This window comes from Micromesistius poutassou, assembly GCF_964030765.1.
Source record: "Micromesistius poutassou genome assembly, chromosome: 1".
NCBI classification, from domain to species: domain Eukaryota; kingdom Metazoa; phylum Chordata; class Actinopteri; order Gadiformes; family Gadidae; genus Micromesistius; species Micromesistius poutassou.
The window spans coordinates 11,265,318-11,286,742 of record NC_140271.1 but is presented as its reverse complement, the minus strand read 5'-3'; the positions used below and the strand labels follow the sequence as shown (position 1 = coordinate 11,286,742).

At 45.0% G+C, this 21,425-nt stretch overlaps 1 protein-coding gene across 1 annotated transcript in view; it reads left to right on the top strand.

Moving 5' to 3' along the window:
* The window catches only part of LOC311347113 (thyroid hormone receptor alpha), an 82,474-nt gene that overhangs the window by 40,972 nt on the left and 20,077 nt on the right, over positions 1–21,425 (top strand). The window contains exon 3 of the mRNA XM_084470015.1: positions 16,168–16,401. Coding sequence (XP_084326141.1) covers positions 16,346–16,401 — 56 coding nt within the window. The 5' untranslated portion in view covers positions 16,168–16,345. The remainder of the gene's footprint in view (positions 1–16,167; positions 16,402–21,425) is intronic.

The window sequence follows — 21,425 nt, the reverse complement described above, 5'->3', positions numbered from 1 at the left end:
CATGACATTGTCACGCAGACATCAGTAGAATCAACGGGGGGTTTAGGGGGGCTGGCTTGCGAGGGGCGGGATATGACGTAGGGTCGAGGTTCATAGTACGGCCCCTGTCACTCAGGTGTGTTTTGGTCTGACAGACAGCAACGGAGGCAGAATGGGCAGAACTCATCGCGATCATCTTAAATGTTGCTGCAGCGATGCATCATATATTCCGTTGCATCCACAACATCCACATCAATCGATGAAAGATTGGAGCATGAGTTACAGACGAATAGAAGAGACGACGAATAAGAAAGGCGTTGCGAACAACTGCGTTACTGGAGGAAGAGAGCGTCTTTTTTTGCTTCATTTCACATCTAACAACCACTGGGACAAATGTAGTTGATATCTGTGTTTAACTGAGAAAACAGGGAGTGGAAGGCCGGGACCCTATGTTCAGCTAACTGTTGTCAATAATAAGTCCGGTGTGTCTGTGCAAACGTGTATTGTAACGTTAGTGAAACTAATAATAAAGTACCCAGCCTGTCAATCATCAGCGGCCGCTTCATTCCGACCATATTCCGACCTATAAGCAGACCTACTGCCGGTCAAAGTGAAGGGTGGTACCCCCGAGAGAACATCGACGCTGTGCTCCTCGACTACGGTCTGGGAGCCGCAAGAAAGGTGTAACATAATAATAAGAAAAAACATTTTCTATATCCGCGTGCAGTTGTGAACTCATGTATTGTAATTGATTATGTGTACTTTTATAAGACCTTTCATTTAGCGTTAGTGGGAGTGGGGCACTGAAATTATATAGGCTATGATATCGGGGCAATTTGTCATGTTATCGGAATGATGTAATAATTACTGTTATCGGCCCGATAATTATCGTGCACCCCTAATATATATATATATATATATATATATATATATATATGTATGGCACGCACGCACGCAAAAGTAAATGTGTGCCTGCTTGTGCATAGCATTATATATTAGCATAATTACCAGTATCTATTAATTATTAGTGGTGTCACACTGTCTATAAGCGTTCTGTATTAGCATTGCATATTTGTATTGCATGTTAGCATTTCAGCAGTATTGCCGTTGAATAATTTTTTATTCAATGGCATCACATCATCACATCAACTCACATCAACTGTAATCAAAACACTATTAAACCACACAGGATAACATTTTTACGCCATCCCAGTCCTCTTGTTTGTCATTTTGTGCTCAAACACATAATCACACAATCACACAATCACACTTCATTAAACAATAATGCATTTCATTTAACGTATAGTTGAGTTATAGTTATGGATGTGTTGATTGTAGTGGCAGACTTTGCATTCCCACACCGGAAGGCACAAAGTAAACAGCGCTCTTTTCTCTGCTGTATTGCTCTACTCTCCATAACCAATGTGTTCCTGTGGAGTGTGGGAGGATTTGTTTCGGTGTTGCCAGCGGCAGCTGGTGCTGTGCCAGCCGTTCCTGCTCCGTTTCCAGTGGCGGTCGCGGTGTGCCGATTGGCGCGTGTCTTTCCGGCAGGCGGCCCAATCATCGAGTTCTCTGTTGGTACTAGCTCTACCTGTGTGGATCCGGTGAATGAGTCACCTCGGGATTATTTTACTCTATTTTACTCTAATCTAACAATTCTGCCACTGTGCTTTTTTTCGTTTTTTACTACATCACATGTTTTTAGAACTTATTAAGAAAGCGAGCGCGGCATATAGAGATATGAGAGGAAAGAGAACTAGAGATATGAGAGGAGAGGGGACCAGAGATATGAGAGAAGAGGGGACCAGAGATATGGGTGGACAGAGGACCAGAGATATGAGCGGACAGAAGACCAGAGATATGAGATTACTTGTCTCCTCCGAACCCCAACCAAAGGGAGGCGGGGAAGGTCAGACCAAGCTCTCCTCGAGGGATGCTTTGATGAAGCTTTTAAGGGCCGATACCATCACTAAACTGAAGGAAGAAAAACTGAAAGATCTGCTGATGTCTAGGCTCTGTCTCCCGCATAATCCCAACCTTCTTGTTCCAGACACTACTTTTACATTGTGGTTGGTTCTCATTAAAAGGCTGACCGCGGTCAAACCAAATCTTTTGTTTAATTGATGAGCAACAACTGCGGCTACTGCAGTGTTGTGCAAGTTCACACTTTTCATGAACTAGTTCAAAGTTCAGTTCACACATGTTCAAAGTGAACTGTTCATGTTCATAGTTCACCATTTCAATTTTGAACTAGTTCAAAGTTCAGTTCATTTTTTTTTAAGTGAGAAATGAAAATGAAGGGTTAGGGGTGCAGGGGTGTTGCGCAGGGGTTTCCAATTTGTTGATATTTCCATATAGTGTTGTGCATGCTAGGGCTGGGCGATATACCGGTAGTAAGAGTTATATCCAGTGGGCGAAATCCAGGGGGGTCCAGGGGGGCTCGACCCCCCGATTTTCCCATGAGACCCCTGAAAGTCTCAAATTTTGTCCAAAAATAATTTAAAAAAATTGTTAGTGAATTGAATGTCACTAATGGTCACTTAAATGTTTTAAGCTCACCATGTCCAGTATTCAGAATTCAAAACATTTATTCACAAATATGTATTTTTTACCAAGCAGAGCCAGCCAGTCCTATGTGCATATGCAAATTAGCCATGTGCGCCAAACAGAAGAAAGACGTAATGTTGAGAAGTCATACTAAAAATGGATAGCAAGCGAAAGCTAAACCAGAGTGTATAACTCACACACTTTGGGTCTATTCTAACTTAAGCGGTAAGAGGCAATTTTTTAAATCATTGCAGTGACTGAATTGTGATGATAGAACTGATTGTTGTGCATAAGATGCGACTGTGCGCGTGTCCTTTCTGGCTTCGGCATACTGTATGGTTATGTAGGCCTTGTGGTTGGCAGCCTTGGAGTTGGAGAAGTTGGAGTGATTGTGTACGTGCGTGCGCGCGCGAGAGAGAGTGGACACCCGCCGTGGTGATGGTTGGCTTGTTGTGGGCTGTCTGTCAGCATCCGCCGTGGTTGGACGAATGTGCTTTGTGTATGTGTTCAATGTATGTGTATCTCTGTCTGATCGTATTTGCTGTAGATGGATGGTTAAATAATGTCACACCACGATCAGTCATAGCCTACTGCAGGCTCTCATTTGCAAGTGCACTGATTGCGTGCCAGTCTCCGATAGGCTATATACCTGGCATTTATTCAGTTGATTGCTCTTCTAAGTGCGCCAGATTGGTGCCAATTATTGTCGTGTTTGCATTGTAAGGCACGACTTTGCCGCTCCTTGTTATAAAACAACGTGCATCCAAACAACTTTAGCCAATGCAGCCTCCTACGTCAGTGTTTTTTTACGAATACTATAGCTATATACTATATTGGATTATCAAAAATTGTTAAGTGTGTGCATGTGTGTGTTGTCATGTAGGCTATAGACTGATTGTCTTGGCTTGCATCCATGACATATTGTAATGTTATAGATAGGCCTACTGCATATTGAGAAAATGTATATCGATAGGCCTATTGCGCAACAAACGAGGGATGGAGTCCCGAATATTGACGGGTATTTCGCACACTGGTTATACCAGTATATTTTTGAAAGAGATATGTTGGCTAGTTGAGACAATACCATACCGGTATATTATATATTATTTTGATGTTGCCTTGCCCCATTTCTCCAACGCACCATTTTTCCTTTATTTCTAAAAAAATAAACCCTCTGCTCCGACATCCCATTGTTCTGACCATATAGGCTTTTGTGGATCACCTCCCATAATCTAAGATCTGAATCATCAAGCCGGGGCTAAGATTCAGATCTTCGCTCTGAAGCGCGCAGTGAGCGCCACAATTGGACCTCAACAGTGGCGCTCACGTCACATAAAGTTCTTTGTTTGCAAATGGGTTGCATTCAGTTCAAAGTTCACAGAAAAATGAACATGTTCAATGAACGCGTTCTTTTGAACTCGTTCATGCACAACACTGGGCTACTGTGGAGACGATGGTTTTTAGTGTGGCCAGAGTTTTAAAACACAGAGTGCTCTCTTTCTGCCTGGCAACCACTCCGCCTCTCTCGCTTTAAGGGGAGGTCTTGACACTGTTCTGCCTACTATAAACAAGGCTTTATGTACCTCCACGAGCATTTCAAACCCCCTCCTTTTGCAGATATTAAGATGCCATGAGATCTAGGTAACAATGTGCAAAGGCACAAGGAAATGATTTAGAGAGAAATGTGTTTGTTCTGCATTTATCCTCGTTAATAGAACGCTCTTAACGAGCATGAAATGCATTTTTCTGAAGGAAACATTTCTCCTTCCTCATCGTTAGTACGAGAGGGGAGGAAATGTCTGGGGTCTAAGATGCGTCACCATGCAGATATGGACGATTCTGAGTTTGGATATACTGTATAATTTAAAAAACTTGACACCAACTCTTATTTCTGATTAACAGATTTTACTGTCATTAAAATAACGTTGTAAAGTTACAATAACGTTGCTCACTCATTGAAGCAGCAATGTCATTTTTTTGCATTGAATTGTGGCATAAGGCTTACTTGTATATGTTCTGAGATATGGCAGAGGGAGGCAGACATCAAACGCAAATGATAAATAATGCACCCAGTATTTTCAAGTGGATATCTGGGCCAAGTTTTTCAAATTTTATGAACTTACAGGGAAGAATGAACTGGACAAGATGCTCTGTGTTCAAAATCTCCCCCACAAAAATGTAATACTTTAGTAAATGTGTCACATTTGAGGTGTTACATTAGCCGCTTTCCCTCTGAGCCAACGTCGCTAACCATACAAATTACATCAAGTCAAGCTCATCAGCCGTGAACTGAAGTGTTGCTGTTAACTTTGGCTTCTAACTCTGAGAAAGGGAGGAGAATCACCCAATCTGCTGCAGCTTTCATAACAAAGGATCTACAGCTTTATTCAGTGGTAAACAACACCGGGTTTGGCCACCTGCTGAAATCCCTGGAGCCACAGTTTCAAAAGGTCCCTTGTCGACAGAAACCGGAAACCGTGCTAAACCGGCACTTTATAGTGAACCCGAAGCACAGGTAATGGAGTCAATGAGTTGAGCTAGCTGAGTAACCATTACATGTGATTCTGGACTTATTACATACAAGTCAGTATTGACGTAACAGCACTTTATACAAGCCAGGAGGACTTGCATCTTTTATCCCATGTTCTGCAAACGAGAGCAGTTAGTCACTTGGGATGTCATCTAGTGGAGCTACTGAATAATGTCGTGGCAGCACAGCAGCTAACCTCTAAGATGTAGTGCTTCTGACAGACAACACTCAACACGTTTGTTGCAGCTCAAGTCTTGAGAATTTGCTCCTACAAAAAGTCGCTTCGCTCATATGCTGAATCTCACATCACAGTAGGCGCCTAAATTATCCACGTTCTCCAGGCTTCTTTGAAGAATCTGCCTGATATCAACATTCAGCACTATCGCGAACCACCATCTGCAAGTAAAGCAGAAAATCCTTGGCCTGCCAAGTCATAAACTAAAAAACTGGCATTCTACACCAGCTGGAAAAGGGCATATAATATGGTGCACATGTGTTTAGAACAACCTGCGATTTGGGTCACCTTGCTATCTCCTACGATGAGAAGAGGATAGTCTGACCTCCAAACCAACAATGATGGTCAGAGGGGAGCCATCCCTCCTGTTGGTCTCATTGGTCCACCAAACGCACAACTCCTCCGGAATGTGACAGACAGCATTGGAGACGCTCCGATGAGCCAAGAGATCAAGCATGCCATCCAAGCAGATCTCCTGAATAGGTACAACAGTGAGACATAGGAGAGCATCCCCATTTTATGGGACTGCTTTCCGCACAGAGGAGAGAGAGTGGAGTGATCTGCAGAGGACTGACTACAGAGGCTGCATCCTCTGAGGTCATATCATTGTGTTTCATGTAAAACATGTACAATAAAAACACCTTCACTATTTTCAATACAATATCGAGCCGCTACAATGAGTGAAGGTTTTACAAGGCTGAGAAGAACGGCTATCCTAATAGACGTTTGCTGTTGAATGGAACTGAGAAAGGGCTAACTGCAGATTTAATGCTGTTCTTTCTTTGGCTCGAGCACATCATGGGAGGACAGTAGGGGAAGACTCAGGAAGAGGAAGCACTGCCTGTGGGGGACTGTAGGCCTACATCCCCCCCCCCCCCCCTCTGTTCCAAAAATAAAGGCCTCATTTGCTGCTCTTGAGTTTACCGGGACATACTTTAACCGAAGATTACAGCACACCCCGAGACCACCTATAGGCCAGGGCTGTGGAGGAAATGGAGGGATACTGTTAAAGCCCCATCTCTGCCTCTGGCCGAGGATCCTTTAAAGCGGGGGGGGGCATCTCCGTGGGGTCCCATTTGGAGGAACCACCACATTTTCCCTCCAGGCCGTATAAGTGGTTCTGTAGAGAGGGCTTTTGCCATTGGGGGAGATGAGGTCACTTCAAAAGGAATTGCTCTCATCCAGAGCATGTGGATCAGCTGGTGATCTTACACAAAATCCTATCAATTCAGTGAGCAATTTCTATTTTTTACCTCTACTGCAAGGGTAAAAAGGTACTTTACAGTTTGATTTTTGCTATTTTTCTTTTATGAACAAGCACCACACAAAATGGCACTATCTTCACCATGTACGCCAGACTGTATCATTTGATGTGAGGCCATGTAGTATTCACTGCCATGTTCCTGTTTTCTGCTTCAGTCAGTGCTTTGTGTTCAGTCGTCTTTGTGATGCTAGCCACATTCTGGAGGTGCCATGTTTTAGAGCTGCTATGTAAAAGCTTATTTTTGTAGATGCAGCACTTTTGTAACGCACTGCAGAAGGTTTTATGTTTTGTTTGTGTAATGTTTATATACTGAGGTGGGGTGACACAGATACTGCTATCGAAAGATGCAGTTTTTCATAATATAGACTGACTTTAGAAATCATTCCTTTTAAATAAAAAACAAAATAAAATGTATCTTTCTGCTTGTATTAATTGATGAAAAAGTAGCCATGTGCAGTTATACTATGTGATGGGACGGGGAGGCCAGTGAAGATTCACACCTTTGGTTTGGTACCCGTTGTACTCGCGGCCGTTAGTGCATTGAGTTCTTAAACAATGTACTGCTGAATCGAAATCTCTCTGCCGTCGTTCCCAGCACGTCCACGCAGTGCAGGAAGAGTGGGCGGGGCCGTGGCGTTTGAGCGATGGCCTTCTTAACACAGAGCCGGGCACTTCTGATTATTTCTTCTTCCTCTGAACTGAGGAAAAAGCGATTGCTGAACAGAAATGGCAGATTGAATGTCCTGTCAGCAGGCGGAGGCATCGATCCGGGCCACCCTATACCGCATGGCCCAGCCCAGGGAGGAGAACCAAACAGGGGAGAGAGAGAGAGAGGGAGGGAGGGAGAGAGGGAGGGAGGGAGGGAAAAGAGAAAGAGGGGATGAGGGAGGGTTGCGGATGCTATATGGGTCTCTGCGGATTTTCTCCAGCACTGCTTCCTCCCTTTCCTCCAAATGAATCGAGCCAATTTAGGGAGGAGGAGGGCGAAAGCCGGACTGAGAGACGGGCATGAAAAAAACAGAAGAGGAAAGTGAGCAGAAGTGGGGTTTGGAGATTGCTCAATTTGTGGATTTCTGAAGGTCAATGTGATTTGGGTGTGTGCGCGTGTGTCTGCGTACGGACAAGAACCAATGCAATATCCACCACTAAACCGGGCTTGTGATTTACGAGACATTGTTTGACATATAGTCCAATATAGTTCTCCTGTGCAATACAGTACAATTCAATTCAAGTGTATTTTCCAATATGGAGAAGAGGGATACGTTATTCAAAATCATGTCAATATACTATGAACGTTCACTCTGTGTGTGTGTGTGTGTGTGTGTGTGAGTGTGTGTGTCTGTGTGCGTGTGTGCGTGCGTGCTGGTGCGCACACACTGTATTTTGCTGTGTATATCTTTGAATACATTAGCAACTAGCTGTCAATATGAAATACAACAATTGAAACTGGGCTGCGCACCAAGTGCTTCCAATGCAGCAGATTACGGTTGGCACAACGTGATGTGCACACTATGAACAGAGCCCAGCACTGCCGATGTACGCTGGAAGGGAGCAGGCAGCATCACCTCACATCCCATAATTAGGGAGCTTCAGTCGGCAGTCTGAATAATACAATTCTGATTGTGGACGTTGAAGTGTTTGTGTCGGGTTTTTGTTGCGTCGTTAAAAATGTGGTTGGAGAGATGTTTTGTTTTCATATGGCTCTTTTTATTATTCGTGGGATTCGTTCATCTTGGTATATTAAAGATATCTCTTCCTTACTTTTAAACGCTTGTAGCGTAAGCCATTACATGTATTTATGTGCAGTTCTTTTTGTATGGACGATTAATATCAGTGGCGGTGAAATCCCTCATTGCTTATGAATAATTGAACGTAATTATCATGTATTATTCATGCTCCGGCGATGAGGCATACTCATTCAGAGGGAAGAGGCTCTGGTGCAGAAAAATAAAAAAGAATAAAGTCTGAGCATTTTCATTGTGTTACTATTGACCTTAAGAGAGAACGAGATGTTTTAATTACACACAATCCCAATCCCTGTGTTTCTCTATTTCTATATGTTTTTTAATTATATCAGAAATTAATTAGACAACAGGTCACTATGAGTTTTCCTATTGTTGTGGGCTGTGTGATTGTTGTCATTGTTTTATTCCTGACTTAGCATGTTGTATTCAAAATACAATTTGTAGTCAAAGGTGTGAATATTCTTGCGGAAGGAGAGAGAGAGGGAGAGGGAGGGAGAGGGAGAGAGAGTGATAGAGAGGGAGGGGGAGAGAGAGGTGGGGGTGAGGGAGACCTGGTTACTGTGCTTAAAGACTGACGTCCACGTCAGTCTCATCAGGTGAGAGGCAGTGCCGGGGCTGAGTGCCATTGAGCAAGGCTTCCCCTGACAGCACCATCTTTCTCATGCAAATCCCAGCCAATGATAAAGCCACAAAGTAAAAGCCTGCAGTGTTGCGTGAGGACGGAAATCTGTTCCAGCTTTGCGAACACGCCCCCCCGCCTGAATGTGTGGCTTCATGGCTTTAGAAACTTTGAGAAAGTCTTTTTCTTTCTTTTTTACAAAGTGTTCTTTGGCTTGCTTTTCGATGGCATGAGAGATGAGAAAGAAAGAAAAAAAAAAACAGTGCGTAAGAGCTCGGGCTGGAAAGCCTGAGAAAAATGGAAGCCATTATTTGGCTCCAGAAGAGAAAGAAATTAATCATAGCAAGGAGATAAGCTGTGTGTGTGACTGAGTAGTGTGTGAGTGTGAGTGTGTGTGTGTGTGTGTGTGTGTGTGTGTGTGTGTGTGTGTGTGTGTGTGTGTGTGCGCGCACACCTACTTCCTACTATTAGACACATCGTACAGACACTAAACTCGGTGCATTTGAGTTTCAGGATTTTAATAAGAGAAGGGGTCATACCTGAATTGTGTGCGTTTCTATAATATCATACTCTGACTCACTCTCGCTCTCTCTCTCAACACTACACACTACACATTATCTAGCCTACACACACTACACACACACACACACACACACACACACACACACACACACACACACACACACACACACACACACACACACACACACACACACACAGTATGCTGGTAATCAGCCCAGCTAGCATAAGACAGACATCCACAGTAGATGTGGGCGATGTGCATGGAGGAAAATGAGACCGGGATGAAGAACAAGAACAGCTAATGCTGGGTACACACACACTGCAGCATATTTAGCCTGATTTGATGCCTGATTTCCCCCTTCTGACTCTTTGTCAGCAAAGCCCCGATTTGTTGATGGTTCTACTGATCTTTTTGCCAGATTGTCCTGTGGTGTGGGGTATGTTAAGAGTGTTTTTTTAGCGATCTTGGCCTCACCAATTCTAATTTGCAAATATTAAACGTGTTCAATGTTTACAATACGATATCCGAGGACAACCGAGTACGCAGACAATTGATTGTAACGTGGGGAAGACGAAAGCAAATTGGGAGCCACTCTGAGTTAACATAATACCAACAATTCATCACGTAATCATAACAGAAGCCATGACGGCAAAAGCTTAAATGAGGTGGTGTTCCGAAATGGAGGAACACTCATTTTCTGTTCACAATTTTCCGACCAAAACGTTAAAAAGCTAGCATAGCTAGTTCCTCCTGAATATCGTCTGCAATTTTGTTTACACTAAAGTCACGATTTTGATCGAGAGAGATAGGCGAGATTTACGGTTTATAATAGGGGTGTAACGATATGCGTATTCAAACCAAAATATTTCGGGACGGGTCTAACGGTTCGATGCACTTTTCATTTCGGTATGTACCGGGAAAAAATAATAATAAAAAAAAAATATGTATATATATATATATTTTTTTTTTTAAATAAATAAATATAATATAATATATAATATAATATATTTTAAAAAAATATATATATATATATATATTTTTTATTTTTATTTTTTTATTAAGTTTTTATTGATTATCACACACTCTGTTAGTGTCTTGTCTTGTCCTGATGTTTTGTGTTGAGGACCACAATGGAAATAAGTCCTGGACTTTATTGTGTTTTTATCCTCAATTGTATTTGATGTCTTTTCATTTGTGTAAGGTGCTTGATGACAAACATGCATACAGCGCCCCACATCCCCGCATTGGAAATCCCATTATTCCGAGCGTCGTTCCGGTACGTTTAGCGGCACTAAACTGCAGGGGTAATAAGTAACGAAGCAACGCATGCAACATTATTTTGACTATAAAACATATTTGTGTTTTACTGTAATTGTATTGTAACCCTAACCCTAACCTGACATTATATAAGACAATTTAAAATTATGAAAAATACCTGTCCGACTACCTTAAGCCCAGGTGAGATTAGTGTCAGTTGTCAGACATCACTCTAAACTAGTTTTCCCCTTCATGTGCATGTACACATTTCTCTGTGAAGCACTTGCACTTGTGATGACAATGATTCAAATTGGATTGTCAGTTTAAACACACCAGAACTGTGTAATAATGGTTGTACTACTTTCACGGAAGCTAACTCGAACTCTGACGAGAATTGCATCTTAAGATCTCTGCCAATATTTCATTGAGCATAAGGGAACATGAAGTTAAAGCAAGAACACAGCACAAAACCTAATTAAAATGATTGGTTGAATGAAATGATTGAGGATTATAGGGTTCAATTAAATTATTATTCAGACAGACCTTCTTGTTGTATCTTTAGCTCAGTGCTAGTTATTCAATTGATAATATAGGGAACATATTATATGTGCAGAATATTTTTTTGTGACGTATGAGGAAGGATAATCAGTGAACAGTGTCCACTACAGACCACAAGCTAGCAGTTATGTTTTTACCACAGTTCAAAGTGTCACATGGAAGTGTCTCAAGTTAGAATGTAAACACAGTTGTCGTGCTTTTGTCAAGTGAACAATTCAAACCGATTTTCTAATGTTACGTGTTTTTCTGCGTCATGTTTGTGATCCACTTGAAATGCCATCAACGGATCGGTGACCACTGATTTATAATGACGAAAGTCATTAGTAGTAATCCGACCACTATACCTCCACTATAGACTGTAAAAAAAATATACATTATGTTCTCATTAATTAACTTATTAATATTCAGACCTTAATAGTTATTAAATGAAATGTAAGATCCATGGTCCATCAACCAAGACTTAGAACTAGCCACTGAGATCCTAACACAATCAAGGAAACTATTATTGTCTTGTCAAGAATGAAATCACATGTCTTCCCATTGATTGTTTACTAGTCTGTCCGCATTTATATACTGCCAACCGTCGTATTTCATGAAACAATATCCCACCCTCTCACTCCCTCTGCTGGTGTAAATGCATAACTCGAGCTTATCAGATGCTATATTCTAGATACATTTTTAGTTCGCTTGTTTTTTTCCAAATAATTCTAAAGGTAGTTCTACAATTACTTTTTGGGATTGGTATGCTTATTTTGAAGTGATGCACTTGAAATATCAAATTATTTTTCTTTAGCACAGAAGGATTTGAGTGCTATACACTCTCAGGGTCTCAAGTAATAGCACTACTCAGTTTGGCAAAAACTCGATTTCTGCTCAATTCGTACTTAATTGTAAATGTTTTAGTTTATTCATCATGTCCAGTGCAGTAGTAAAAGACTAGACTCTAATCAATTTCATTTTAGACACTTGTGCATCATATATTCAATCATAAACATAAACATAGACAATTTTGTCTATCACATGTTCCTTTTTGCGTTTACATTGTACTACCAGATATTAAGCATAAAGATCTATTTTATTTATTGCATTCAGCACATTCAGTAAGTGTAAGTTATATATGTCCTGTACTTTATGCTGTGACCCTCATTTCCCATCTGGGATGAATGACGCTAAAAAAAAGATCTTATAATGATAAAACATGCTTGATTGGGGACTCAAGGTCTTCCAGGTGTAACCATGGATGACCAGGATTAGCAAGGTCAGCTCATGTCAGCTCATGTCAGCTCTGGGTTCATGGCTGTTTTGGGGAGCCTAGCGCCCTCCTGTGGTGGGGTCGGGTCCTCACAGGCACTGTGCACTACGACTGTACACTACAACTCCCACAAGTCAATGCAGCAAGCAATCAAGCATCATTCGCTCCGGAATAGACCCGCTTCACAGAGGTGTCACCGTGGGAGTAACACAGGTGTTGCTCATGACATTAATTCAGGGTATGCTTGTTTAATAGACCAGGGCACATGATCCATGGGCATTGTCGTCACTAGTTTACTACTAACCTACCCGTGCCCTGTGACATAAAAGGAGCGGACTCATAAGTAAAATAAATAGAGAATTTGTTGATTTTGGTGGTTACAGCGACAGAACGACAGGAGAATATAGAGATGCCAAGTACAGTTAAAATGCAACACAATAAATAACAGAAATGTTCAGGTGTACAGGTTGAGGTATGTCACGTGTCCAAAGTAAGTATGTTACAAAGTGGAGAAGTATAAAAGTCTTTAATTTAAGGGTGTGTACATCAATGACATCCAGTGTCAGGGGAAGGGGGGTTGGGGTTGCGGGGACCCCCAGGGATCAGGCATCGGTTGGGGGTCTCAGGCCTCGGCTGGGGGTCTCCGGCCTCGGCTGGGGGTCTCCGGCCTCGGCTGGGGGTCTTCTCCGGCCTCGGCGGGGGGTCTCCGGCCTCGGCTGGGGGTCTTCTCCGGCCTTGGCCGGGGGTCTCCGCCCTCGGCTGGGGGTCACAGGCGCTGTCGTCCCACACGGTGGGCAGAAAGGAACGGCTGAAAAGCACTCTCTCATAAGCCCTGCACCTTGGGGGGATAATAAATCGATGGGACTGAAATAGCACTTGTATAGACTCAAAGACCCTCTACAGTGCGGGGGTGGCGATGGTGAAACAGGCAACAGGTAGACAGATCGAACACACATGGTTCGGACGGGGGGGGGGGGGGGGGGGGGGGGGCGGCTAAGAGGAGGCAGTAGAGAAAAGATGGGTTTTGAGGCGGGATTTGGAACGAGAGGGGGGGGTACCCCGTTGGGGTTTATCGATGGAACCAGTGCTGATGCCGTAGAGGAGTGAGATGCAAGTCAAGATCGGGAGGAAATGGAGGCTTGGATCAGCGTCTCAGCAGCAGGCCGTGCGGGCCTGATCTTTGCAATATTCCAAAAGGTGGTAGAAAGAGGATTTGACAGCTTGGCGGGTATGAGGGTTCAAGGGAGAGGGCGGGACCCTGGATCGGGTTGCGTGCCTGAGATCAGCAGCACGAGTCGCTGGGTTCGCCTGATGCTGACTACGTCAGGCAATGGCCCTCAGCTGCTGATGACTGTACCGTGTGTGTGGACGAGATCTGAACTTTATTAAGGCGTTAAAAAACACACTTTTTTGTTGGAGCAAGGGGAGGTCAGCTTCCCCTGATTCGTGTATCTCACCAGTGGGATTTCTCTCGGGGTGAAGAGTGCTGGTCCTGCAGTGCAATTTCATAACAGATTTGCAAAATGTTGAAAGCCGGTTGTTTGTGCTTATGCTATGGAAGCAGGCTGTGGTCATATTTTTCTAAGGCTGCCTTGGAGCTCTGCTGTAACCGATTTGGACTCAAAGGAATGTTAAATGTGGTTTTGTTTACAAGGTCCATGCTGTTTCACTACCTCTGCTCACATGTAGCGTTTTCAAAGTGGAGTTTTTGAAATACGCATTGCAGAAAAAGGCAACAAGTATGCATTTCCATAGCTGTGTAGAGAACAAACAAGCCAAATATACTACCCAAGCACTACTCCACTCTCTCCCCCTGCCCCCTTCTTGCTTTTGAACATGAGAGCAGTATATTTACACCTGTTTTTGCCCATACTATTACACCTCTCTGATTAAAGCCTATTAACAAACTCCTGTTGCGTTTGGTATTTAATTACAATGATGCATTTACATTAAACAATCCTCATAAATATGTGAATAACAGAGTAGCCTTTGAGCTCAAACGCTAGACGATTTTGGCAGCGTTCTTAAATCAGTTCCTCGTTCAAACACTAGGGGCAGTATCGGCCCACAATTAGGGGAGGTTATATCGGATGAGCAATTGTAGGAGAAAATAAATAGATAAATGTGATTCAATCAAGTCAGATGTAGTGGCGCCTTGGGCATGTATTCCTACAGTTCAAGCGAGGCCCACATAAGCACACAGAGTTCCGCCAGAAGGTTCAACCTAAGTGCAGTTGTCTATTTACGTCCAGGTCTGTCATGTGGCAGTCTGCAGGCTTACATCCATTCTTCATTAGGCACGGACCCACACACTGCTGTGAAGCTGCCTCACCGATGGGCACTCGGTTTGAGTGGAGCAAGTGCGTGAACCGTGTTCAGGCGCCGCTGATGATAATGCAGACACTTTGAGGACTGCTTTTCAAAGGATGTCCCGTTCATTAAATACTGTGGATGGACGTTTTTAGTAACATTGGAAAACCGTGTACATTATACCCTCATACCTCTCTATTCAATTTGTTTTTGTTAGTAATTCTATAACTTTTATTGGTAGAAATAATAAATTGAATGGACTGCATTTATAGAGTGCTTGTCTAACCGGTGTCCACTCAAATCACTTTAATACCGCCCACCCGCCCCCTCACTGTAGTTGCGGAGCTGCAACATGTCAGACATGCGTCCAATGACTTTCTGACCCTTGGACGAGAGCCTTGATTACATCATCCCCTGGTTAACACCCCCCCTGCATTTCCAAAGGGAAGCGCCTGTCTGCGTGTATCTTGCGACACACTGGTTTAATTCATTAAATGTGTGACTGTGGCACTCATCAAAAGGGCAATAACAGCATGGGCCACATGACTTCTGTGAAGCTCTTAGGAGGCATTGAGGATTTAAGTTAAGACGGTTCCCCTTTGTTGATTGTAGAATCTGGTGCCCTTGAAACAAAGTAAGGAATGCATGGTAAGGTTTTGGTCCTTGATATTAGCGATCTAATAGTATGAAATATTGTCAAATGTCCAGTGTTACACCAAGACTAACCTGAATGAAATCAGTCCTTTTTCAACAAGTGATTTTGTTTTTACAAGAGAATATCGTCAGACTTGCATCACCGCACTTCTATTAAACCTTCATTACCCTTTTTATTAAGGCGTATATAGTTATAGGAACGAATGGATAATAAATAATCAAGCTGTTGGGGACTCCAGCCACACTCTTCATGCACGGTGATACATCTCACACATGGCACCATACAGTTGATCAACTTTTATAGGTCTATGCCCTATACTGACGTCACCGCAGCCCACTTTGAGGCAGGGCGGGGTCATTCTGGCCTGACCTCGGAGCTGGGCCATCTCGGGCGCGGTACGGTACGGTACAGCACGGCACGGAATGCTTAAACTTGGGAGTGGAAACTCAAATCAGCACGCAGCGGTTTGGTTCGGCACAGCAAAATGGGCCAATGGCAAAGCTTCATATTTTCCTGTCCGTTGTGGCCGCAGGAAGGAAACGGCTGGATGATAAGAATAAGATTAATGGCTTCGATTTTCTGCTGGCAGAAACGTGTGTGTCAGTGTCCATCATGACATGGAAAAGTGCACTATTGATCAATGCAATTTCTGACATGTTTTTCTCTCTCTCTCTGTCTCTGTCTCTCTCTCAGCCAATCATCCGGTCGCTGCGTATGCCTGAGCCCACCGTGTTCCTGCCGGCCAATCACTGCCTGACGCCATGGAGATGGCCATTGACTGACGTGGCCGCCTGCGAATGCTAGGCCGGCAGGCGAGGTTGTGGCCCGCCTCGGTATCCTGTGATTGGCCGCTGGATGGGACTGAAGCCGAATGGAGCCAATGTCCAATGAGCAGGACACCAACTCATCAGAGGGAGATGAGAAAAGGTGAGAAACGAGAGAGAGAGAGAGAGAGAGAGAGAGAGTGTTATGAAACATGTGTGTTCCTGTGTATGTGTAGATGTGTGCATACGTGTGTGTGTGTGTGTGTGTTTGTGTGTGTCTGTGTGTGAGAGAATTGGATTGTGTGCCAGTGTGTGGCCGTGCGTTCTCTCGTGTCCATGTTTGATCTAGACATTAAAAGGAGAGCCGGGATGTAATGGTAGACCCCGGCCCAAAATTGACAGCTGCAGGCGGAAGGATGGCGGGAATGAGCAGATGGAAAAATAAAAATTGGATGAGGAGGAGCCACGGAAGGCTGAGGAGCACATGAATGGATGAGTGTTGGGCCGACGGGGGGGGAGAGCGAGGGGAGAGCAGCGGGCTTTCCTATGTCAGACAAGGGGGGTCGTTCCAGTGTTAGAGAGCCAGGAACTCCGTGATAGGAATTTTATTGCGCTCAGCAGGGGGGGGGGGGGGGGGGGGGGTGGGCCTCACTCACAGCGAGGGAGTATAGGGTGCCGCTTGGCAGTCCCGGAGCATAGCGCCCAGAGCGGGGGAGCGCGGTCGAACTGTGTCCCTGGAAGCAGGACGGGCTTGGTGCTGCTTGCAGCACTTGAGACAAGTAGCAATGGCTTAATTGGGATTGGAGCAGCCATCGGTAGTCATGAGAGGGAGGGAGGAAGGGGGGAGGGAGATTAGGCAGATGGGGGGGGTCACAGATAGCAGAGGGACAGCTCAGGACGATTCAATACATGTGACGCAAACAGGGGATTGTGTGTGTTCATGTTACTGAGCAGTGAGCGCGCACGTGTACCGTGGAACACTGCCTCATGCATCCAGCCCCGCCTCCCCCCTTCCTCCCTCCCTTCCTCCCACCACCCCCCCCCCCTTCCTCCCTCCCTCTCGCTGAAATCACAGAGTGCTTGTGATGATACACTGATCATGTGTGTGTGTGCGTGCTTGGCAATGTGATACTGATGGTGCAGAATGTATTCTTTATGAGTACAGGTATACCTGCAGCCACACACCAAGTAATGGATAGTGTTACCCCATCAATGCATAGCGTTAGCTCATTTGATAGAGTGAACCTAATCCCCAGCTGATAGGGTGCTTACGGCCTGTTGTCTAATGTGCAGCGATAAGACACTGTCGTATCTCCCAGGAGAGGCTGATCTACCAGCTGCTGATGCATTCGGTCTGGACTCGTCATAACTGAATTATCTGAATGGACTTGGCACCATTTGCATTTGGATGAGGAAATAGGTGTGTGTGTGTGCGTGTGCGTGTGCGTGCGCGTGCTTATCAGCCACCCTATTCAATCCCAATGACCTATGCCTCTTCTCTCTAGTCATAACATAATCAAGTCTACATCATGTGTGTTTCAACACACAATGCCTAGGCTCCCGGCTGCACGCACACTCCTTAAAGCTAAATGTACACCCATACAGCGTTCACAGACAAAACAAGTCCTCACACCACACTGGTCTTTTACAGTGCTGGCTTGGATGATCCCCTTAAGCCCAGAAATAGTGTACAATAAGCCACAATATGGGCGGAACGGTTCCCAAAATGCACGCTTTCACGGTTCATAGCACTGTTTTGAGTTCACAGTTTTCGGTTTGGCTTAAGTTTTTGGCAAAGCACGATTGACAAGTGCCTATAAAACAACAGTTTGCCTTTTCTTGCTGGCAACATGAATTGGCTGCATAAGGAACTTAAAACAAACAATGGGTTAAGTAGCTCTGTTCATTCTGTTTTCATGTTCTTCCGCCCAGAAGATGAAAACTCTCACTTGGTACAGATGTCACCGGTAAAACAGAAAAGTAATATATATATAGATATATGATAGTGAGTGAGATAGAGAGTGATAGAGAGTTCTCCCCAAACAATGTAATAATGGCACTACTCCACCATGTCACATTTAAAAAATAAGGTTTTAAAATGAAAGACATTTCATTTCTGAAACGGTTTCATTGGTTAAAAACAATCCCACTAGCGTAGTTTAGTGGAATAAGGATTCAAAAGCCAAACTGCAATATCCTGCAAGTGCTGTGTGCTGGAATTCAGTGGCTTTCCTACCCACTCTGGGCCTGAGTCTGACCAGGTTACAGCAGAGCTCCAATGTAAAGCGGGTCACACACCAGACGAGCCATGGAGCCGCGTCGGGCGGCGGCGATGAGGGCCTGTTCTGTGTTTGATATAATGAGTGGTAATGAATGGAGCTGCGATGCGCACCAAGGGTTTGAGCAGTACTGGAAGTTATAGCGATATGGAGCTCTCATTAAGATCCAATGATGACAAACTGCTTTGACTGTATGGGGCTACTTCAAATGACCGTAAAACTAAAAAGGTGTTTTGTACATTGTGCAAAGTTTCATTTAAATTGCTACGCAGCACTGGCGCTATTCAAGGGCATTCGGAGAAAGAGATGGATGGATAGAAATCAGGAGTATAACTCCAGAATTGGAGTATATTACCTAATTAGCAGCCTGTTATTATTAGTAGGTAGAGATCTTTGATATAGGAGGTATAGGAGATATAGGAGAGGTCTTTGATATAGGAGAGAGCAAAGAGTTTGTTCGTGAAGAAAGAGATGTCAAGGAAAGGATCGTGTGGAGAGGACAAACTATGCAATATTTATTTTTTACTATTTATTTAATGTGAGTGAATCTTTAAAATGACTGTCCACAGATGGATGTCAAGTGACAAAGAACATGCAAATTCATGCGACAAAGCGTTGAAAAAAGGGATGCCAAGAAAAAGGGGAGCCCTGCCAAGAAGTACACATAATCTGTACTGAGAAGTTTCACTGGGTACCCCCATTACGGCGCAAGACTTAGTTTCCACCGATAACTTTATTTGAAAGTTTTTAGAATTGAGCCCTTCCCCATCCCTAAGCCACGGGAAGAAAGAAACTTTGAGCTATGGTTTAGCTAAACTCGTAATGACACCAACAACAACAATAACAACAATGATGTAGCATTGACAGCCGCAGCGCTAAGCGCTTGCGTTGTCAGCTTACCGAATAAAGACGGCTTGGAAAAACCAAAAAGGATGGATGAGTTTGTTTTCTCCAGGAATACAATTTTGAGGTCCTGCACTCACCCAACCTTTAGCACAATGATACCTATTATTATTATCAACAAGTTATATAGTCAGCCCCGTGGGTATCTGCCTCGCTCTGATGGGCTCCCTTGCAAGCAGGGCTGGTCTGGTCTGTCTTTGGATGGGAGACCAGGTGGTGCTGGGAGAGGTGTTGGGGGGGGGGGGGGGGGGGACTTTCAAAGAGCACGTCAAACGTCAAACCGGCGTCCTGACTCCCTGCGGTCTCTCAAGATCCCCGCGACACTCCGACAATAGGGGGGCACACCCCGGTGTCCTGGCCCAATGCAGTACATTTTCTGTGAGAAACTGTATGTTTCTCCAAAGAAGCTTGTCTGGTGAGGAATGGAATGCTTCAAAGAGACGCCCCCTGTGAGGTATCTCCTACATCTTCACCAACCGTCTCCCAACATCTGATTCCAGCGCTGAACCAAACACACACACACACACACTCAAGCGCACGCACGCACGCAAACACACACACACACACACACACACACACACACACACACACACACACATACACACACACACACATTGACACTCACGTTTCCTAGGAAGTGGTTGAACGTGTTGATGGAGTCAAACAGTACGTGACGGGGGGGGTGTGGCCACGGGGCTGGTGGGCACTGTAGCGTGACTGGTGCGCTTGCTGCTGTCAGACTGGTCCCCAGAGCGACACAAGGTCCCCCCCCCCCCCCCCTCCTCCCTCCCACGTGGCTCAAACCCTTTCTGGGGTTGTTACGTCAGTCGCTCTGGAGTCTGAGCATGAGTCGGCCTCACGGGGTCCTGACGAAGCAAAGGGTGTTCCACCGGCTGTCCCTTATCTAGCCAATGGGGTCAACGCTGTCTTGTCGGGCGGTGCCGCCGTGGGACAAGGCTAACATGTTAAGAACCAACCCCCGGACGGCAGTAGCTCAGGAAGGTAGAGCGGATTGGCTGGTAACTGCATTGGTTGCTGGTTCGATCCCTGCCGGCTCCTCCTAGCGTGATTGTTGAGCTGTCCCTGAGCGAGACAACCTCACCCTGACTGCACCCGACGAGCTGGCTGTCGCCTCGCATGGTTGACAGGCGTCAACAGGTGTGTGAATGAATGTGTGCATGAATGGGTGAATGTTAGGCCATATTGTGAAGCGCTTTGGGTGACCACTGCTTACAAAAAAAAGCACTGTATAAATGCAGTCCATTTACCATGAACCAACCCCCTACTACTCTTTTTCCGAGACCCCCCCCCCCTCTGAGACCCCCTTCGCCCGACCCCACTCTGGGTGTATGAAAACGGTCGAACGACAGCAACACAGACAAAGGAAGGGATGGAGCTGATTAGAGAAGGGTCGGGCTCCTTCCATTCGGCGTGTCCTCAGAAGACCCGTGCGTACAGTCACGCGTTGCACAGCCCGCCCCGCTGCATGCTGGGGGGGGGGGGAGGGCCGCGCGCAGACTGGCGGCCTTACGTAACGGCATTAGAGAGGAGGAGAAGGAGGAGGGGTAGAGCGCGGCTGCATTATCATCCCCCCCCCCTCCCTCTCTCTGTCTCTGTCTCTTGGGTGCCTGATCTGATGAGGGGAAAGACGGGGGGGGGAAAAAGGAGTGGAATCAGTGTGTGGGTGTTTGTGTTGTCGGGGGGGATTGAGAGGACACAAGGAAGCGGTGCACTCGGATAATTGACTGAAGCGATGCTCGGCGCCTTGGCTTGGAAAGCGCCATCGCTTTCAGCAATTTGGTGAACGATGATCAAATTGGGTCTTGTGGAGTGTAACGTGCTATGAAAGATTGGTGTGGATTTATAATATTCCGGTGTGCTGGCTGCGTGCGCATGCGCACACTCGCACGTGCGACACGCACGCACACAGACACACACACACACACACATGTCTCCAGAGAGGATGAGTCATAATTGTGGTTTCGATGCCTTGTGTTTTCAGAAA